Source organism: Cyprinodon tularosa, unplaced genomic scaffold, assembly GCF_016077235.1.
Source record: "Cyprinodon tularosa strain WSP-4 unplaced genomic scaffold, ASM1607723v1 ctg22, whole genome shotgun sequence".
Taxonomy (NCBI): domain Eukaryota; kingdom Metazoa; phylum Chordata; class Actinopteri; order Cyprinodontiformes; family Cyprinodontidae; genus Cyprinodon; species Cyprinodon tularosa.
In genome coordinates, this window is record NW_024038821.1 from 2,590,394 (window position 1) to 2,609,961 (window position 19,568).

Sequence of the window (19,568 nt, forward strand, 5' to 3'; positions counted from 1 at the left end):
TGAGAAATAGGGGTGAGATAAATTACCAGTAAAAAGAGGAGAAGGTAACGTTAACAGTTTCTCTTTATAAGGAATGTAAAAAAATATGTTTGGTAGAATAATTTAGGACACGTACATATTTATTATTTAAACATAAACAAATATGCACTGATTCTTGCATTTAATACAAACCAGAGCTTTCTGCTCGTCCCATCCCTTTTAAAAAGTAAACAAATAAAGGAGGTAGTGTCAGCAAAATACACCTTGTTTAGAGCCAGTACCTAAAATATTAGCTGTAAGTCCCGGATTGGATTATCAATTACAGCCTCACTACAATACAATTGTATTTTTCACCTCCACAGCAGATGGATGCACAAGAGCTAATAAAACATAGGGAAAGTTCAGTCAATGCCTCTATATGAATGACATTAACATTGTATCTGTGTTTCCAGATTTTAACCATACTTCAGCATACTATTTATGTTGGTGATATGCAAGATGGATAATCTTTAGTTTACTCTGCATCCAAGAATAATGAGTATAAAAGCCAGGGATATATTCAGAATTCAGACCAAATCTATTTATACTATGGAAGGTTTTTGGCATCCAAGTATTTCCATAGATTTTTCCATTTTACCAAACAGTGAAGTGACGCTCAAACATTCAGACTGAAAGTGAGATAAAACAAAAGCAACCAATACACCTAACATGTACTAGTCAGTAAAAAAAAAAAAAAAAAAAAAAACATTTATTTAATGTCCTCTGTATTGTCTTAAGCATCTTTTATAATTTAATTGACCTTTTTGTTTTCTCTATTCTCTTGCAAAATATTTAACCTGTTTTTTTTATACCTACAAGCAGTCTTGTAGTGGTTATCTATTGGGACATTTCACTTTTATATCTGTCACTTTCAGTGCTTCCTAGACTTTATCTACTTGTCGGTTTTGGCCTAATTAGGAGAATTGAAATTTGGCATTTTTTTCCCCCCCTGTGCCTAAAATAATGTTGCCATGGTAATGAAACACACGGCACCAGAGTTCACACTGCAGCTGAGCCAGTGTAAATTAGGAGTAAAACATTCAAGCTGATGAAGCCAATATGCACCCATACAAAACTGACAGCCAGAGTTACAGGAAATTATGTATAAGAAGAAGAATATTTTTTATGTTCTCTCTTTCTCCTACAAGGACACAGAGCTTTTGAGATTTTCTCAGTAAAAGTTAACGGTTTTCAGAGCTAGAAACATTTGTCAACCATTCTAATTGTTTTATGTCTCTTTTGCCGTCTGAGTTCATTATTGATATTTTTCTAGATAAAAATCTGCCCAGTATCTAAACTGGAGGTAGAAATGATCACATTGAATTCACAGGAATACAAATATTATCCCTGCTGCTCCTTGTGCTGTTTTTTTTTTTTTCTTTTTTGCAAACTCATATTGCGTCCTGCTAACGATAAAGTGTGAGATATGATTTCTTTAACTGTAAGAGCAGCGCCTCTGATGGCACCAGGGCCTCAGACGTCGCATCTCTCCATGTATAATATTTTGTCTTTTCTGTGATTTTTTTCTTCTGGGTTGGAATGTACCAAAACGGAAATCCCCTTTCTAGAATTAATAAAGTATCAATGAATTTGACCATCAACTCCAACATATGCAAATCTATTTATGTAAAAGGTTTCAGTTCCAGGTCCTGACAAGCTTGAGACAACCATCAAAACAAGGTGTGAATCACGAGGGGAATCATTTTAATGTCAGGTCGACTCAAGTGGCTGTACTAAATCAGACCTGAATGATTCAGCCCTTTAACCGATTCCCACACAGATAAAAGACAAACAGTAGATAGACATGGACTAGTTCCCGCCTATAGCCTTTCCAGGGATTTGCAGTTTACTTGTTTGGGTGAAGCTGAAGGTGAAATGATTTCCATATTGATTCTGGGTGTGCGTAACAACTGAAAGGAACTCGCTGCTAATTCAGCTGGTTTATGAAATCAACAGAACCCATAGGTAAGTTTTTTCATTTAGCCAATTTCAGCGGTGAGACAATTTTGTGTTATATATTGTGTTTTATAAAAGTACTTCTAATATTGAAGGTTTAAACCTTATCAATTCAATTAATCCATTTAATCCTTTCATCAGCTCCGGCTTTAATCTTCCTTTGTACTTTAACTTTACAAAATAAAAGATTTATTTTCAGTCTTTAAATTATTAATCCATGATGTAATGGCTATTTATTTTATGGCATTATGAATTTAGAGTTTCTACTTTACTGTATTTTTTAAGAAAATCAGATGAGGATTTAAATAGTTAATTTTCTTGGTGACTCAACAAGACATATTAAATGCTTATGATTTCAATTAATTTAGTAGGAAATTGTTTCTATTTTCCCCCTGTTGTGTCACTAGGTGTTTAAGTCCATAAATGCATCCTCTAATCTTCAAGCATTCCATAAGATCCTTAATCTGCAGCCCTTTTCTGTACTTAAGCAGTAATCCTGTATGTAACATTATCAGATCTAGAGATAATGTAGGCTTTCTTGCAGTGTAAGCAGCTGATGAGCGGATATTCCAGTGAGGAGACGTTCTCACATTTCAAATGACTCAACTTACTTTAATCGAATTGTGAGCCAGAACTTGCTAAAATGGTCTGATTGGTATTTGACAGAAAAATTTCCATCCCACATCTGTCTAACTTACCAGCAGGAGATTTAGCTGCTGCGCTACCCTGGCTGTGCAGGCTTGAAGGAGGTTGTGGAAGACAAACACCCAGATACTTCAAGTCAACAGGCGAGGTTGGGTCTAAGGAGCTTAACTTTAAGCCCACTGGATACAGATTCAGAGTCAACTGGTCAATAAATTCATATAGTCCCAATACTTTCTACCTGCTGTGTTGTTTAAATGAACTCACCCTCTTGCAGCACTGGATGGATGACTTGTCTCTGTTTGAGTTTGCTCAGGTCCTCCAGAAGGAGAGACGCCAGTCGAGCAGTTTTCTCCTCCACAGTTTCTTGAGTTTCCTCCAACGAGCCGTCACAGAAGACTTCTGCAGAACCATTAACAGAAAAGCTTATTTAAAGTTAGAGATACACCGATACGACAATCGTTTGAAGTGGGCACACGTTGACCAATAATTAAGTGCATTCAGACCAAGTGGAATGGATATAATGTAGCTTCCCTGCATTTCTATGGAGCTAAATTTGAGGCAAATTCTGTTTCAGCTGAAAGTAGAAAACATTTTAAACTGAAAAACTCAAACTTTAAGACAAAAATATTTAACTAGAAGGGGAAAGATCTGAATCAAAATAAAACTTTAGAACTAAAAAAATTATTGAAACTGGAAGTAACAGAAACATTTTTTTCAATTCCAAATCACATAAACAAAAATTATTGATTAGGCTTTAAAGATATTTCTAGTTCCCACAGTTACTGAATGCAACAGTTGGGAATATTTTGTCCAGACACCTAGTCTCAGGCTGTGTCTGAACGTCTGCCCTAACTCCTAAACCCCTTAATCTCTATATAGAGCCGGGACTATATAGTGGACAGATGATCACTACTTTTCACTCCCCATTGGTCACGCGACTCTGCCTCCCGCGCACGGTACCTGCGCCATCATTGTTACCTTAGCCGTTGTGAAAACAAATTCCATGATGCTTTATGATGAGAGCTGTTCTCGCAAAGCATTTCGGGATACATCTGCTTGTCTAGTAACCATGGATGATCGTTACTTTTCCAGGTGCGTTGTGGGTAATTTCAAGTCTACTACTTCTTCATCCACTAGAAATGTGGACACTCATCTAAAATGCCGTAAACACTATATAGTGCTCAATATATTGGTTAGGGCGGACATTCAGACACAGCCTCAGTCATCCTTCTAGACCTGATTTCACTGAAGCACCGCCCCCATGAACAGGGAACAGCAAAAATAATAAAATAATAAAAAAAAAAAAAGAGAGAGAGAGATCTTGAACCCAAAACATCTTTAAAAATATTTATAAAATGTTAATAATAGAATAATTATAGAATATTTTTAGTTTAAAGAGATATACTTTTTTTTTACTGAAAATTTACTTTAAATTGACTTAAAATAGCCTTCTTCTTTGACCCTTAATGACAAAAACATTGTTTGATGAGCAGACCGACTCCTTAGTAGTTTGGCGCAGATGCATTTATAAGCCTGTAGCCGACTTTCGTGAATTTACTTCGGTTCGGAATTTCCTGCACTGTTCTGAGGATGGTACGTCAAGTGCATCCATGTTGAATGGGTCAAATCTAGCAAACAAATTCATCATATCAAGATGAATCCAGCTTAACTCGGACACCAATTTTAATTTCAAAAATTGAAATAAATAACATGATTGCCCATGCTGAAAAATAGCAAAAGAGTGCTGCAGTTCAGTGTTTGGCCACAGGTGGCAGCATCATAAGAAAACTCAAGTCATGCCTCTTTAAAACAAGCTGTTTATGAATAAGCTATTGCAATACCGACTCTGAGAATCAGCCCCAAAGATATCAGACGCATTTATCCGCGAAACGTTAGACAGTTGTGTAAATAATTGGTATCGGCCTAAACAAAACTGTATTGGTCGATCTCTTGTTAAAAGCAGCTTAATTGTGAAAAAAAAAAATTATTTTTACAAGCAGTACATACATTTGTACTGTATACACTGTGTGCAGAATTATTAGACAAATGAATATTTCGACCACATCATCGTTTTCATACATGTTTTCCTAGTCCAAGCTGTATAGGCTTGAAAGCCAACTACCAATTAAGTAAATCAGGCTGTGTGCATCTCTGTAATGAGAAGGGGTGTGGCCTAATGACATCAACACCATATATAAGGCGTGCTTAATTATTAGGCAACTTCCTTTCCTTTGGCAAAATGGATCAGAAAAGAGATTTGAAAGACTCTGAAAGTAAAAAAATTGTCAGATGTCTTTCAGAGGGGTGCAGCAGTTTGGAAATTGGCGAGCTTTTGAAGCAGGATCATCGCACAATCAAGAGGTTCGTGGCAAATAGCCAATAGCGACACAAGAACAAGTAGAAAAAAAGAAGACGCAAAATAATTCCCCATGAATTGAAAAGGATCAAGCGTGAAGCTGCCAGGAAGCCGCTAGCCACCAGTTGTGCCATATTTTAGAGCTGCAACATGTCTGGAGTGCCGAGAAGCACAAGGTGCTCAATACTCAAGGTGCCCAATACTCAAGGTGCCCAATACTCAGGGACCTGGCCAGGGTAAGGAAAGCCGAAAAAAGGCCACCTTTGAACAAGACATACAAGACAAAACGTCAAGATTGGGCCAAGAAATATCTGAAGACTGATTTCTCCCAGGTGTTTGGTGTGACGAAATGAGAGTGAGTCTTGATGGTCCAGATGGATGGGCACCAGGCTGGATCAGTAAAGGGCAGCAAGTTCCTTATCGACTCAGATGCCAGCAAGGTGGAGGTGGGGTACTGGTATGGGCTGTATCATTAAAGATGAGCTTGTGGGACGTTTTCGGGTTGATGATGGAGTCAAGATCAACTCCCAGAACTACTGCCAGTTACTGGAAGACACCTTCTTCAAACAGTGGTACAAGAAGAACCATTCAAGAAAAACATGATATTCATGCAGGACAATGCTCCGTCACACGCATCAAAATACACCACAGCGTGGCTGGCCAGAAAAAGTCTAAAAGGAGAAAAAATAATGACATTGCCCCCTTGTTCACCTGATTTGAACCCCATGGAGAACTTGTGGTCCTTCATGAAATGTGAGATCTACAGGGAGGGAAAACAGTCCACCTCTCTGAACAGTGTCTGGGAGGCTGTGGTGGCTGCTGCACGCAATGTGGATCTCAAACAGATCAAGACACTGACAGAATCTATGGATGGAAGGCTTTTTTCATGGTGAAGAAAGGTGGCTATATTGGTCACTGATTTGTTTTTTGTTTTTGAATGTTGCAAATGTTTATTTATGAGTTTTGAGTTGTTATATTGGTTTACTTGGTGAAAATAAGCAAGTGAGATGGGTATACATTTGTTTTTTTATTACGTTGCCTAATAATTCTGCACAGTAATATTTACCTGCACACACAGACATCCTCATAAAATGGCCAAAAAAAAAAAAAAAAAAACACCAATTTCCAAAAATATGAAACTTTGATATTAAGGAGTCTTTTGGGTTGATCGAGAACACAATTGTGGCCAAATAATGAATATAATCCTCAAAAATACAACTTGCCTAATAATTCAGCACACAGTGTATTTAAAAAAAAAAAAAAAAAGAAAAATATTGTTCATGTTCTTACCAGACTGCTTGGTCTCCATCGGTTCAGGTAAGGTGACAGGAGGTTCGGATGAAGAGTCGTCTACAAACTTGTCTTTGAAGTGAACCTCAAGTGCTTCCTGTCACAAAGTAATTTAAGTACTTTTCAGCAGAGATATCTCAGTAGTCCCAAAAAGCAAATTTTCCTGATGATGGTAGCAAATGCGATCTTAATCCAACGAAACACGACTCTTATTAGTATTTGCCTTACTGCTAGTTTTACCTTAGAGGTGAACGACACAAACAGCAGGCCTTCGATGTCATCCAGCTCTGGCTCCATGGCAACTTTCAACGATTGGCTGTTGGTTTCTTTGGGAGTGATAGCCGCACGTTTCCAAGATCTTTTAAGGTGCAGATTCCTACGTTTCTTCATCGTCCTCCTCCTGTAAAACCGAGTTGAGGTTCCTGGGGCTGCCTTTGAGGAACTACAATTGTTGGATCTTGATTTAGGGGGAATCATGGATCCTGAGTTCTCTGTGATGGTGCCGATGGGGCCTCCTTTCTTAGGTTCAACGTCGGACTGGTTCTGGATGAGCAGAATATCACCCAGTGCATGTTTGCCCCTCATACAAGGAACGTATCTGTCCCCATTACCAGATGTTTTGGACATAATAGGCTTCAGCACCAGTCTCGTTTCTTGTGCATTTGTAGATGGAGCTGAGGGACCTTGACTTTTTGCGCTAAATAAACAAAAGGGATTATTAATTAGCAAATTAAGAATAGCAAAAGATTTTAGTAAATGTCTGTAGTACATTCTTACACCTTGGTGACACCAACAGGTTAACAGAAAAGGCTGATCTGCCCCCTGGTGCACATCTGTTTTTACTAACAACAAGCATCTGTTTAACGAATGTAAAGGGTTTAGTATGGTAATTTTTCTTATAAAAATTATTTCTTTTAAAAGTTTAGCTTGGCATCCTTTCACCTTATCTAGGACAATCTTCAAATATTCATTTGGTATGATTTGAATCACATATGCATAAGTGTACTTCCACAAGCCGTCTACGACCTCTAAATGGTTTGATTTCCAGGACCGTCCTGGGCTTAAGTCCCCTCTCCTTCCCATCAACAAACCTCTCCCAGCTGAATAACAGCATCCCCTCAGCATGATCCCTCCAACACCATGTGTCAGTTTGGTAAAAATGCCTTCTGGGTTTTGTCCACCAGCTACACTATTTCATTACTCTCATCAATTAATTTATTTAATATTCAGTCCAACTCTGACATATTGGAAAACAAAGTATCTTACTGCATGTTAAAGGTATAGTGGAAGATTTTCGTGACTTTTTGAAAAGACCCACCCTCTACTAGCCTAGTAAACTAGCCCCACCCGCCATTGACCAAAATCAAGTGGTCTAGCCTCAATCAATGCCCCAGGCCCTAGAACTGGTGGGCCAACCACAACGCAAAGATGTATTTTGTATTTTTGGATGCAAAGCGGGAGGGGTTTTGAGGGCGTGACAACAAAGCTGTGCAACACTGGAGAAAGCACAAGAAGGAAGATGGCAACAACTATTGAACAGTAGCGTGCACTGCGGCAGCAGCAGCTTTCAATGGAGCGCTCCATTGAAAGTTAAAAGTTCTCTTTCTGTTGCTGTTGTTCAATAAAAGAACGTTTTAAGATCATTTGAGACGAGAATATTATACTTTAAAGAGTCACTATATGGTCCATTTACCGATTTAATGTGTAATAAAAAAAAACTATTTCCAAAACTGAGAGGACCGCGGCAAACAGCGGACCTCCGGGGCTAACACCAGCCAGGGCTAACCGCAGCCCGTCTGCAGCGGCCTTCTCTCTGGAGAGTCATGTGTGAAGGACCGCTGGCTCTGATGGCGATTTTTGACTCTGCTTTGGAATCAGTTTTAGAAAGATTAGACTTGGGATTTTCGTTGAAACATGAGCAGGAAGAGGCTCTACGCTCATTCATTTTTGAAGAGGACGTATTCGCTGTTTTACTGACAGGCTGTTTGTTTACACTACCCACCAGCTTTCTGTCACGCTTACTACGTCACAGTCAGTTGTGCTTATTGGTCAGAGCGTTGGCCAATAGGCACAGACATGGTTTGAAAGACAATGAGTTGCTATCATCAACAATCTTCCGATGTCTCATTCCTCAGGGCCAGACTAAATTACACATTTAATTTCACATTTAGTCTGGTTTATCAAACTAACCCGCTACACTTAAAAAAAACAAAAACAAAAAAAAAAACACAACCCCTGTACCTGCTCCAGAGAGAGAACACCTAATAAGAGAGAGCATGTATGAGCCCATTTCTCCTCATGCCCGCTCTGTTTAAAAGTTGCTGTTTGCATCGCTCATACAAGCTTACTTTCCAAAAGATTTGCAGTTTTTCCACTGTGTCAGACGTAGGACGAGCACGTAGGATGGCCTTATGTAAACATATCACCAGAATGATTGACAATTAGGAGCACCACTTGTTTTGATGATCCACCCGGAAAAAGAACATCCCCCACTATACATTTAATATGGAGAGCGCTACATCCAATTATTCTGTGGATTCAAAAGCTCAGATCAACCCCTAACTTTGTAGTGCGTAGCTTCAGTAGATACCCACTGAAGCTACGATGGTGGCTTAAAAAGCAACCATCAGACAAAATATCTGAACGCATTTCAAAGCATTGTAAAAGAGGTCTTGATTCAAAAATTGTATTATCTGTCCACTTATGGTAAAATAAATAGAAAATGTAGGAACTGTAGGAAAAGCAACACAAACATCTTTACTGCCTTGAAGCCCTTCCTTTATGCCTGATCAGCTTTTTAGATGTTTTTATGTGTATTCCGTTGTTCCTACAGTTTCCTCAATTTGTTTTTGTTATATTTGACCAAACTTTTTTTCTTCTCGTTATCATGTGTTTTACTTTACGACTCACCTTGTCGAATGTAAACTTGTGGGTACCAGGCCCCCACTGCAACAGCTAACCTCGCTGACCTTTCCATCTAAAATACATGAATATAAAGCTTTTTTAATCAACTACAGTCCTTTTAGAAACAAGTTTCATTTTTGAAAATCTTCAGTCTGGTCTTCAGTAGCTATAATGTTGATCCTGGAGATAATGTTGATAATGTTGATCCTGGAGATAATGTTGATAATGTTGATCCTGGAGACCAAATCATCCTGGTGCTGCTTGAACTCATGGCAGCGTTTGAAACGGTGTACAGTTCAGTCCCGCTCACAGGTTTAAGAGTACAATTGAGTCCTCCTGTCCGGTATAAGTCATACTCTTTGAATCTTTGGCACAAAACTTAAATGTTTTGGCAGATTTCTTTCAGAGAAACATTTTTCTTTATTGATTACTGACCAGCAGGCCACTCTTTCTTGTGGTGACCTACAAGCTTATGTCCTTGGGTTTTGGACGGATAATTTTTCCCCCCCCACTGAATTTTAAATGCTGTTAAACCCCGTCTCCTAAAATGGATCTAGTAGTTGTTGTTTTTTTAGGTTTTATTCTAGATTTTATACATCAATGCATTTGAAATAAACTACTATGCATTTGGGCTGTCAGTGTGTCCTGATTTCACCTCAATATTCCCTCTGATGTTAAAAGTTATACCATTTAAGCTTAAATGTTAAAAATGTTACACTAGTCAGACCAGCTGACAAGGTGACATTGTGGCCTCAGCCTCCAACACCTCCCGCTCACCCCTGCCCCCCAAACATGCTCCGATTTTAACATGGCTCTAATTACTCCTCTATAATTATGTGAGATACTTAAATATATCAAATCAAGTTTCAAGTAAAATTCTATTTTAAATAATAAATTCTATTTTAAATAATATGTTTCTCGTGGTTCTGGTTTATCAGAGGGGGAATTATGACAGGCAGACAGGTCCGTCAATTTTGCAGACAGAGCTGCATTTCACTCATTGCATCCCTGCCATGCTGCTGTGTTTACATCTGAGAGGAAAATAAAAAAAAAAGAATCCTTCTTTGCGCGTGCCCAATCCCATCTAGATCTGATTTGGCCTTGACCGTCAGGAGAAAATCAAGCATTCTCCCGAGCTCCCTATTCCTGATCAGGAGGTGGTTATGAGAGGCTGATCGCCACTCGTAACCCCCTGTACACTACACAACGCACTATCAGGCTGAAAGTCGGCCTGATCGAATGATTCTTGCATGACTGGAAAATCGCCACGAAAATTGCAGTGTACGCCAGGCTTAAAGCATGTGCCCAGGATAAACTTTTAGATATGTAACTCCAAAATTTTTAATTAGTTTTTATGACCACCCAACATACTCAATCTTATGTCTTTTGGCAGACCAAATCGCCATGGTAATGATGAGAGATTTTGTGGGCTAAGCCCCTGATGATGAGAATGCCTAGCTTCACCGCTGACTTCAATCAATCAAACCAAACATAATCTGTCATTTCACTGCTATGCCAACGATGAACAACTACATCAACTTGTACAATTATGACAGCTATGAGGCAATCATCTGTGTTTCAGTTATTAAACAGTGGCTGGTTATAAACACGTTTACATTTAAATGGGAAAAAAGCTGAATGTATTGTGAGAAAATTAGAGCAACTAGCCTTGGTTTGTCTTTTAGCTGTTCCCCTAGTGGTCTTTGACTGGAATGTATAAAGCATCTCCCCATTAGGTATAGGTTTGATTTTTAACCTTTAATGCTTGTTTCTAAAGCTCTGAAATATTTTAATATATTGAATTACAATTAAACTGTTCATGTGAATAACTAACACCTATTGTTAGAGCCCAGATCTACAGTATATACGATATATATTTTAACCGCTGCGTATATTAGCTGCGACATATGAATCAAGATGCTATTACCAAAAAAATTTGATTGACAGATGACAGTTGATATATGATTGGCCGAATTTAGGTGTACAAGCTGATGTATAACTAACTGGCCTGCATAAAATAACAGAAAAACCCCCCCACAGATTTTAAGACAGGATTTTTTTTTTTTTTTAAATAGAAATGTTCTAACTTTTGGGACAATATGGTCTGATAAAGAGTACCGTACATTTATATACATGTTTAAGCCAGAATGATTTGACATTTAAATATGACTTCCCTACGACTTTAAAACACCAATACATCAAATTCCTATTCTATTGCTATCAAAGTTTAAATTGTCCATCTTATGATCAGTTCTTTTATTTCTATCTAAGATCACAATGCTCTTTAAGCATCATAAGATTAAAAAAGCTCCAGTACATGTGAAAACTTAGACTATTTTTTTCCCGTACTCCAGCCTTTCAGTTGGTGGTAATATGTTTAAAGAGGGTTTGCTGCCACAAAAAAGGAAAAGAAAAACTTCCAGCTAGCAAGCAGATCTTTGCATGCAAGAAGTAAGCACTTTTTCTAACAAAGGTTACAGTAAAGTCCTGCCACAATGGACTTTGGACGAGCAAGCTTTTAACGTAATGAAAACACTGACACCATGGAGTCAAACCACGACAAGCTTGTGATTAGTGCAAAGGAAAATAAAAAGAATATTGCAATATTGGTTGAAAACAATGGCTGTTTTGATTTTAGGCAAAATCATACAGCCCAAGTACTAACTGTTCCTGTTTTCCTTCATTTTTTTCTCTATGATTTATCAATCTATAATAGGGCAATCCTGATCCGATATAGGTATCAGAAATTGATCTGATATCGCCCAAAAAATTAATATGGGATTATATTGGCCAGCCACTAAAATCGATAAATATTGAGGGTCAAATAATCGTCAACGAATTTAGTAATCAATTAATCATTAACTGGAGTATGGACTGTAAAAAAAAAAAGCCTTTAGCAGACAGAGCGACCCACTTAGAACAGTTATTATACCTAAATTATAAAGATTATGTATGTAAACATTTCACATTTAAGATAAAAATCTTTTTCGCTTTAAATATTCTCTATCCAGAACTCCTCATGTGGATAAGTTTTAGTTTCACCTGGTTTGATTTAGCAAAAGTCTTCTTTAAGGAACCTTTGGCTATCCGATTATTAATCAAATAAAATCGTAAAAATAATTGACAGAATAATCGAGTTGCACAATAATTGATAGTTGCAGCAATACTTTCATCACCCAAGCATGGAGGGGGTAGCATCATGCTCAGTGCCTGATTAGGTTCTAGGACGACGACTTTGGAAGTCTTTAAATCAACTTAGCTTGGTGATTAGGACTTTGACAATTTTAAATGACCAATATCATTTACATCTGATGAGTTGTTCAATTATCAATCATAGCTGTTCTTACATGTGATTTCTCTCCAACATGCTATGGAACATTTCACTAAATAGTAGTGGAAGTGCATTTTAAACCTTGAATCTATCATGGAAAATCCAAACATATTGGTTCAGACTGAAGCAATGCTTTTTGTTACTTAGAATTATTTTAGAAACAGGAAAAAATGACCAGCTTACCTCAAATCTGTCACCTCCTGTGGCTGGTAGATGGGCTCAGCAAGTGTCAGAACCTCAGTTCTGGTTTCTGTCCTTGCAGCGGGTGGAAGTACTCTGTTAAGACGGGGGTTGTTCCCGTCCTCCCTGAAACCCTTGGCAAATGGGTTGTGATTGATTTTCAGCTGGGTGATTCTGAAGTTTTGATAGGTTGTCACGGCCATGAATTCAGTCTGGGGGAATGTGAAGGTGATGCTCTCAGGTCCCATCACCATAGGTCTGTCTGCTGAGGGGGGCTCCCCGTCGAGAATTGGAATAACGTGAAGCCTGGGAATGTAGCGATGCATGGAGTGCAGGATCATATGACCATCTTGGTCCTGGAAGCAATTAGTCAGCTTGAGTTTATAGAACGACACCAGGCAGTTCATCCACTCTGAGCCCAGACAGGGGGAGTAATGGTGAGGAAAGGCCCGGATCAGCCTCTGGGGTTGGTGCTCTGTCGGCCCGTGGACCTCCCATTTAGATGCGTTCCACCGATACCTGTACTGAGCCGATGGAACAATCGACAGGACAAGACTGTACATCCGATCAGGGTCTAGACCAGAAATGCGGTACCGGCAGTAAGGGAACATTCGACGACCCTGTTTGGTGAGGATCATCTCAGTTCCTAGCTTGCTGAACTGACTCCATATGCCGTTATTCTCCAGCGTGACACTGACACCTTTGTAAGACAACACAGCAGGAAAGTCTTTCACAGAGTCTGAACAGCCAAAGGTGGTAGAAGACAACATAGAAACCCAAGGTGGAGAATTAGAAATGGAAATCAAGCTGGGTTCTGGGCTCTTTAGAGAGTCTGTTGCAGATTCTATCTGTGAGGTAGCAGGGCTTTGGTCAAAACGCTCTTCCAGAGTAGATGAAGGTGCAACATCAGGCTTGGCTGGGCTTGCTTCAGCAGGTGAATAACGAGCGGAGCTACATTCATTGCTCGCCATGGAGATGGCTTTACTTTCCATTTGGCCGGTAAGATCAGGCCCTGGTCTGGTTAAGCAGGACTGAGGTGATGAAGCAGGGCGGTCTATGGGCAGAATATCCGGCAGGTTGGAGATGTTCTCCCCTTCCTGCAATTTATGGGTGACCTCCATGGATGCTTGCCCAGAGTCAGAGTCAGACATCACTGATGATCACACTGCTTAGGGCCCCTAAAAAAATAAAATAAAAATAAAAACAAGAAAAACAGTTAAAAAGCCTTAATGCTTTGTGCAGATCATACACTACTGACAACATACTCCTTAACCCCCCCCCCCACCCCCCCATCTGTCAGGCTAAAACAAAAACAAATTCATAAAGGAAAGGGAGAGTTTTTTTTTTTTTAGGTTTTTACAAAATAAAAAGTGTGGCAAGTAAAAACAATACTTGCATCACTGATAAGATTCTGGAAAAATAAAAAGCGGAGTTTGGTTTTAAACGAATGTACCAAGCTTTAAATTTCTCATGCAAAACCGTTCAATCAACTCAAAGCAGAAAAAGGCAACAAAACCACAATTATATCTCGTTGGTGCATAAAGGCCAGAATACCACGGCTGCGTACGACTTTTTAATCTGTGTCCCGATGACTGCGTAGGGAGACTGCGACTATATCTGCCCCCCCACCTTATTTTAATTTTTTTTACTTCTCTCTGTGTACTATACACGAATTAAAACCACTTCCCATTTGACTTGGACAGATCATGAAAAGTTTATGAAAAAACAATTTAAAAAAATACCAGCGCAGCTATGAAGCAAAGCCTCACTTAACGAGTCCATGCAGCATCTCAAACCAGAACAGAGAATGTTCATATGCCTATAATGAAATAATACGGAGATCCATGTCAAAATATGGATCTTTTTTTTTTTCTTCAAAGAGGTGAAAGAGCTGTTGGAAACTGTAAATCATATAGTCGTTTGTTTACATTTTACATGTCTTAATAGCTGTACTGAACAAAATTTATTTTCGTATACACTATGTGTGTACAAAAAGAAGATAAAGCCTAAGACTAACCGCACTACCTTGCTCTATCTGCCCGTTATTTCGTGAGGCTCAAAGAGGATAACTGTTTTACTATGTCCGTTTGATCTCCTAAAGTTATTATTATTTTTTTATATATATAAACTTCTGTCCCAGTTGTTTTTGCTAGGCTCAAAGAGGATCACTATTTTTTTTTAAGTTTCATTCATTGCTTTTTGCACGAGTCTCTCCCACTTATGTATATATATATATATATATATATATATATATACATATACACACACATACACACACGACTCCCAAACTCATTATTTTTTTCTGATTAACAGACTTTATTTTGTATTTTTCCCCAAAGCAGATTCGTTTCACTTTTAAACTGCATTTCTTTCACCCTCAGACCCATGAAATTGTTGCAGTATTTGTGCCTAGTCCGTTTAATATAAACCTGGGGTTAATATTAGTTGGCCCTACACAGCCCCCTTGCGTAAAATCGTGTCAGGTGTGAACATCCCCATTGACTTACAATAAGCGCTAAACGCCACCACCTCGTCCGACACGATTTTCTGACCATAGTGTGGAGCTTTTTAACCAATGTTGCACAACACCCTGAACAGACCCTCTGCATTGTGAAACACAGCGGTGCTAGCAGAATGCTGCGGCGTAGCTTTCTTCAGCAGGATCGGGAAGCTGGTTGGTAATAAAGGGAGGATGAATGGAAGTAAAAGCTAGAGAATCAAGAAAAAAACAAAACAAAATTGTTGTCTTAATTAAATGTTTACTTTTTCAGTTTGATTCCGACTGTAAACATACACTGGTTTGGAGCAGAAAGTATATTTAAGTGTTGGCTCAAATCAAAATACAAAATCAGTACCAAGCCCTTAAGACTGTTGTACCTAGATTCTCCATACTGACTGGTACTGAGCGATTTTGACTTGAGGAATACACTGAGGCAGGGATTGCTTTAACTGGACAAAATGTGATCAAATAATGAGAAAAGCAATGCAACTACCACCAGAAACATGAAACAACCCCACAATGTGAATTACTAGTTAAATACACAGGTACAGAAATGTAAGTAAGCATGGGTGCAATACAAAAAGAGCCACAATATGAAATGGGGACACCGGGTTACAGAAATCACTACGCCCAATAAAGCCTGACATACACTGTACGATTTTTTTGCCCTTTTCAGGCGATTCCCCAGTTGTGCGAGAATTTTTTGATCAGGCCGAGTTTCAGCCTCATCCTGAGTCCTGCGTCGTGTACAAGGGGTGATCAGCCTCTCGTGACCCCCTCCCAATCAGGAATGGTAAAGTCGGGAGAAAATCAAACATGTTTGAAATTCAGTCGCCATCGTAAAGTGTTAGTGGACAAATCCTGGTGTTGATGGAGAGCTACTAGCGTCTACAAGGCGATTTACCAAAACCTCCAGCACTGCGCATGTGCCAACAAGGGAGTTCTTCTCCAGAATGACGAGTCCGACCAGCACCATCTGTCGGTGATCGGTCCGTCTTGAGGTTTTTGGACGTACAGTGTGAGCAGATAGATCGCATCAGAGCGTCGGGCCCACAGCGCGAGAATGTGCATCGTGAGCTGTGAACTTTTGTTGAACAGTTTGAGCTGTAACTGCATGCAACAATTGAAAACATCGCACAGTGATTGAAAATCTCGTGACTACCTCCCGACAAAGAACCGTAAGATCTGGAGAAAATCAAACATGTTTGAAATTCAGTTGACTGCCGTAAAGTGTTGGTGGGCAAACCCTGGTGTTGATGCAGAGCTACGAGCCGATTTACCAAAACCTCCAGCACTGCACATGTGCAAACGAGTAAGTTCTTCTTCTAAACAGACGAGACCGACCAGCCCCATGTCTTGGCACTAAGTCCAACTTGTGGTTTTTGGATGTACAGTGTGAGCAGGTAGATTGCATCAGAGCGTCGACCCAAAGTGTGAGAACATACATCGTGAGATGCAAACTTTTAAACTCTGCACTTTCATGGTACAGTTTGAGCTGTAAATGCGTGCAAATATTGAAAATATCACACAGTCTATGCCCGGCTTTATGAAAACATCTTCCCAAATTGCACATATTCAAAACTCATTGAGAATGTTTGCAAAATATGCAAATACAAATCCCTTATTAAGGGCTATTTTTTTCTTTATAAGAAAATAAAAAAAAAAAACATAAAAAGACAGCAAATCATTCCCACCCTGAAAAAGTTATAAACACAGGCCACATGTGGTCTTTTAGGACCTGCCAATGTTGATAAGTTCTACCAAGTGTAAAATTTATATTAGTAAACATTTAACTTCCTTAAAGCAGTTTTTTTTTTGTCAATTTACTCAGTGTTTCATCGGGAGGGCCAAGTTTCTTCTTGCAATATTTAACAGGATTCAAATTGTTTGTTTACTAAAATGATCTTTATTTGAAACCCGAGGAATAAATAGAAGAAACCTCTTTTATTTGACGTCTATATTCCCCTACGATCAAATCACCTTTAAATAAAATCAACCTAGTTAACGGCAGTCATCAAGCCCCCACACTCACACCAGCAGAGAAACGCTTCACAACAAAGGTGTTAGCAAAGATTAGAGTAACTACCGGTGTTGTTACAGCCTTTAATAACAAATGTCACCAGGGTTAGTTAGAAAGACGAGCTGTTAATATCGGTAGTCAAACAACAACCTTTCTTTCTCACACGCTGCAGCAGCGGGGAGGAAGGCCGCCCTCCGCCGCTCAGAGTTGGAAAAGTTGCCCGTTTGGTGAAAAGCCCCCCCCTCCCAGCACCCCCGCCACACACCTCGTGTCACACCGCCGCCGTGGAAAGATAACGTCCGCGGCGGGACTCCAACTGTTGCGCGTCTTCCCGGTCGCCCAAACGAGCCTCGGTAAATTCCTCGAACATAAACACAAACAGGCAAATGGAGGCCGAGAGCCACGCCGCTGAGCTCCCATCGACCGACCTGTGCACGCCGCTGAGCCAGAAGCGCGTGCACATCGCGTATCACCCCCCCACTCTTCAATGGCGCGTGATTCCCAAACCGCCAGCGCGAGGGAAGAGGGAGCCCAGCCACCTCCAAGAGCTCATTTTACCATCATCATTCTAATAATAATTATTTCCTTCTTATTCTCACCTCGAGCTCCTCGTCCGCGAGCCTGTAGAGACAACTCTAAGCAAGTTGGTCTGGGTCTGAACTGTGCAAGGCGTGACACTTCGCCTTTCTTCCTGTGGGTTTCCTTCACTTCAACCTTTTAGATCTCATCTCCATTCTCACCCTCTGTGAAGCACACACACACGCGCGCGCGCGCGCACATATCGGCAATATGACGTCACACATCCAGCAAGGCGGTAGAGCTCCAGTAGCCAATGGGCGAGCCGCTCCTCTCGGACACATCTATCGGTCACTTGGGTTTAGCGTGGCTCAAATGGCTTTGAACACAAAAAAACAAAAATGTCCGTATGAACTAATTCCATGGAAGGGCGGATTATTTTCTATTTACAAACTTACAGGAGTAGATATTTGACATCCCAACTAAATCAAAGTAGACAGGCTTAACAAAATGCCATCAAATCTGATTGGCCTAGGGGTTTAACAAGATGGCGGCGCTCAGTGACCATAAGCCCAACATGCATTGGTCTGTTCATAAGAAAAAAAAAATGCAACTCACGTGTTAGACTATCCCAAATCAAAAACTATAAGAAAACTTGGTTATCCATTCAATTATGCTACCTTACGGTGTTTTGAATATCAAAAGCTGCTCTTTGAGTCAGAACAGTCGGTCATATATTCACAAATAAATGCAAACAATAAAAAAAAACTTCCTTAGTGTTGTTGACCCATAGACTTTCTAAGGTCACTCTAAAGCTTGCGTGTGATGGTAAAACACAAAACAAGGATGAATTCATGGTTAAATAGAGCTTATAATTGTCTTATTTCCTTTCATATGTGCAAAAATACCAGTCCACGTTTATATGGGTACCAGGTTGGGGATAAATGCAGTAAATAGATACATCATTTTCAGTATTTCTCCACAGTGGCAAAACCAAGATAGTTTAAAAAGAAATATAAAGTTAGATTAAGAAAAAATAAAAAAGCTTCTATATTGATGTTGCTCAGTAAAATACAAATATTTGGGTATAAATTATGAAAGTAAAGGAAATAAGACAGTTGCAGTGTACATGTTTAATAGGTAATTACATTATAGTACATATTGAACAATTATAATTGGGTTATTCTTGATCTGACTTGTACATCCAAACTAACTGTTGGATGATTTGTGCTGCTGGGATTTTACCTATGTCAAACAAATCCCAACAAGAGTTCTGCATTGATGTCATCAAGAGCTTTAAGATGAAAACATCTTTGCTGCTTTAAAACAACATATAGACACTAAGTAGTCTTCCAGATAGAAGCAGACTCAGTTCATTTAAGGTGCTCTGCACGTCATCCAACTACTGGGCTGGTTGGAAAGTTTCTGCTGCTTAGACAAAATATAATGCAAAGAGGGTGAAATCTTGTTAAGAAATTAGAGAACAATATTTTTCCCAAACATGGCAATAGTTTTGCAGTGAATGTAAATCTATCTCATCCACTAATGATGCTTCTAAAGGTTTAGTATTTTACTAAGCTTCTATAAAAAGGAGACTTTTTTTAACTTTCATTCCAATGATCAAGCAATATGCCAAACTGCACTACTTCCTGAGCTTCAGCCAGCTCCTCTCTTTCCTCTTCTTCATTACTGGACAGACTGTTTAATCCAGGGGTGTCTGGCCAGTGTCGTCATGGTTACTGAAGTCAGACATACCTGGATTAATCAGTCTGTCCAGTAATGAAAGACAAAAAACATAGGAGCCAGCTGAAGTTTAGGAAAGAGTTTGGCATATAGCCCATTTAAATCCAGT

At 39.3% G+C, this 19,568-nt stretch overlaps 1 protein-coding gene across 4 annotated transcripts in view; it reads right to left on the minus strand.

The window, feature by feature from the left end:
• The window catches only part of magl (MAX dimerization protein MGA-like), a 33,320-nt gene extending 15,353 nt beyond the window's left edge, over positions 1 to 17,967 (minus strand). Inside the window, exons 1-6 of one of the 4 annotated variants that reach the window (XM_038286070.1) lie at positions 17,800 to 17,967; positions 12,684 to 13,858; positions 6,506 to 6,962; positions 6,266 to 6,362; positions 2,884 to 3,018; positions 2,673 to 2,798 (exon numbers count right to left, since the gene is read on the minus strand). In XM_038286070.1, coding sequence (XP_038141998.1) covers positions 2,673 to 2,798; positions 2,884 to 3,018; positions 6,266 to 6,362; positions 6,506 to 6,962; positions 12,684 to 13,831 — 1,963 coding nt within the window. In that variant the 5' untranslated portion in view covers positions 13,832 to 13,858; positions 17,800 to 17,967. Of the gene's footprint in view, positions 1 to 2,672; positions 2,799 to 2,883; positions 3,019 to 6,265; positions 6,363 to 6,505; positions 6,963 to 12,683; positions 13,859 to 17,350; positions 17,428 to 17,465; positions 17,669 to 17,799 lie in introns of those variants that run through there. The other 3 variants (XM_038286071.1, XM_038286072.1, XM_038286073.1) reach the window with 3 other exon arrangements.
• Positions 17,968 to 19,568: the final 1,601 nt, after the last annotated feature.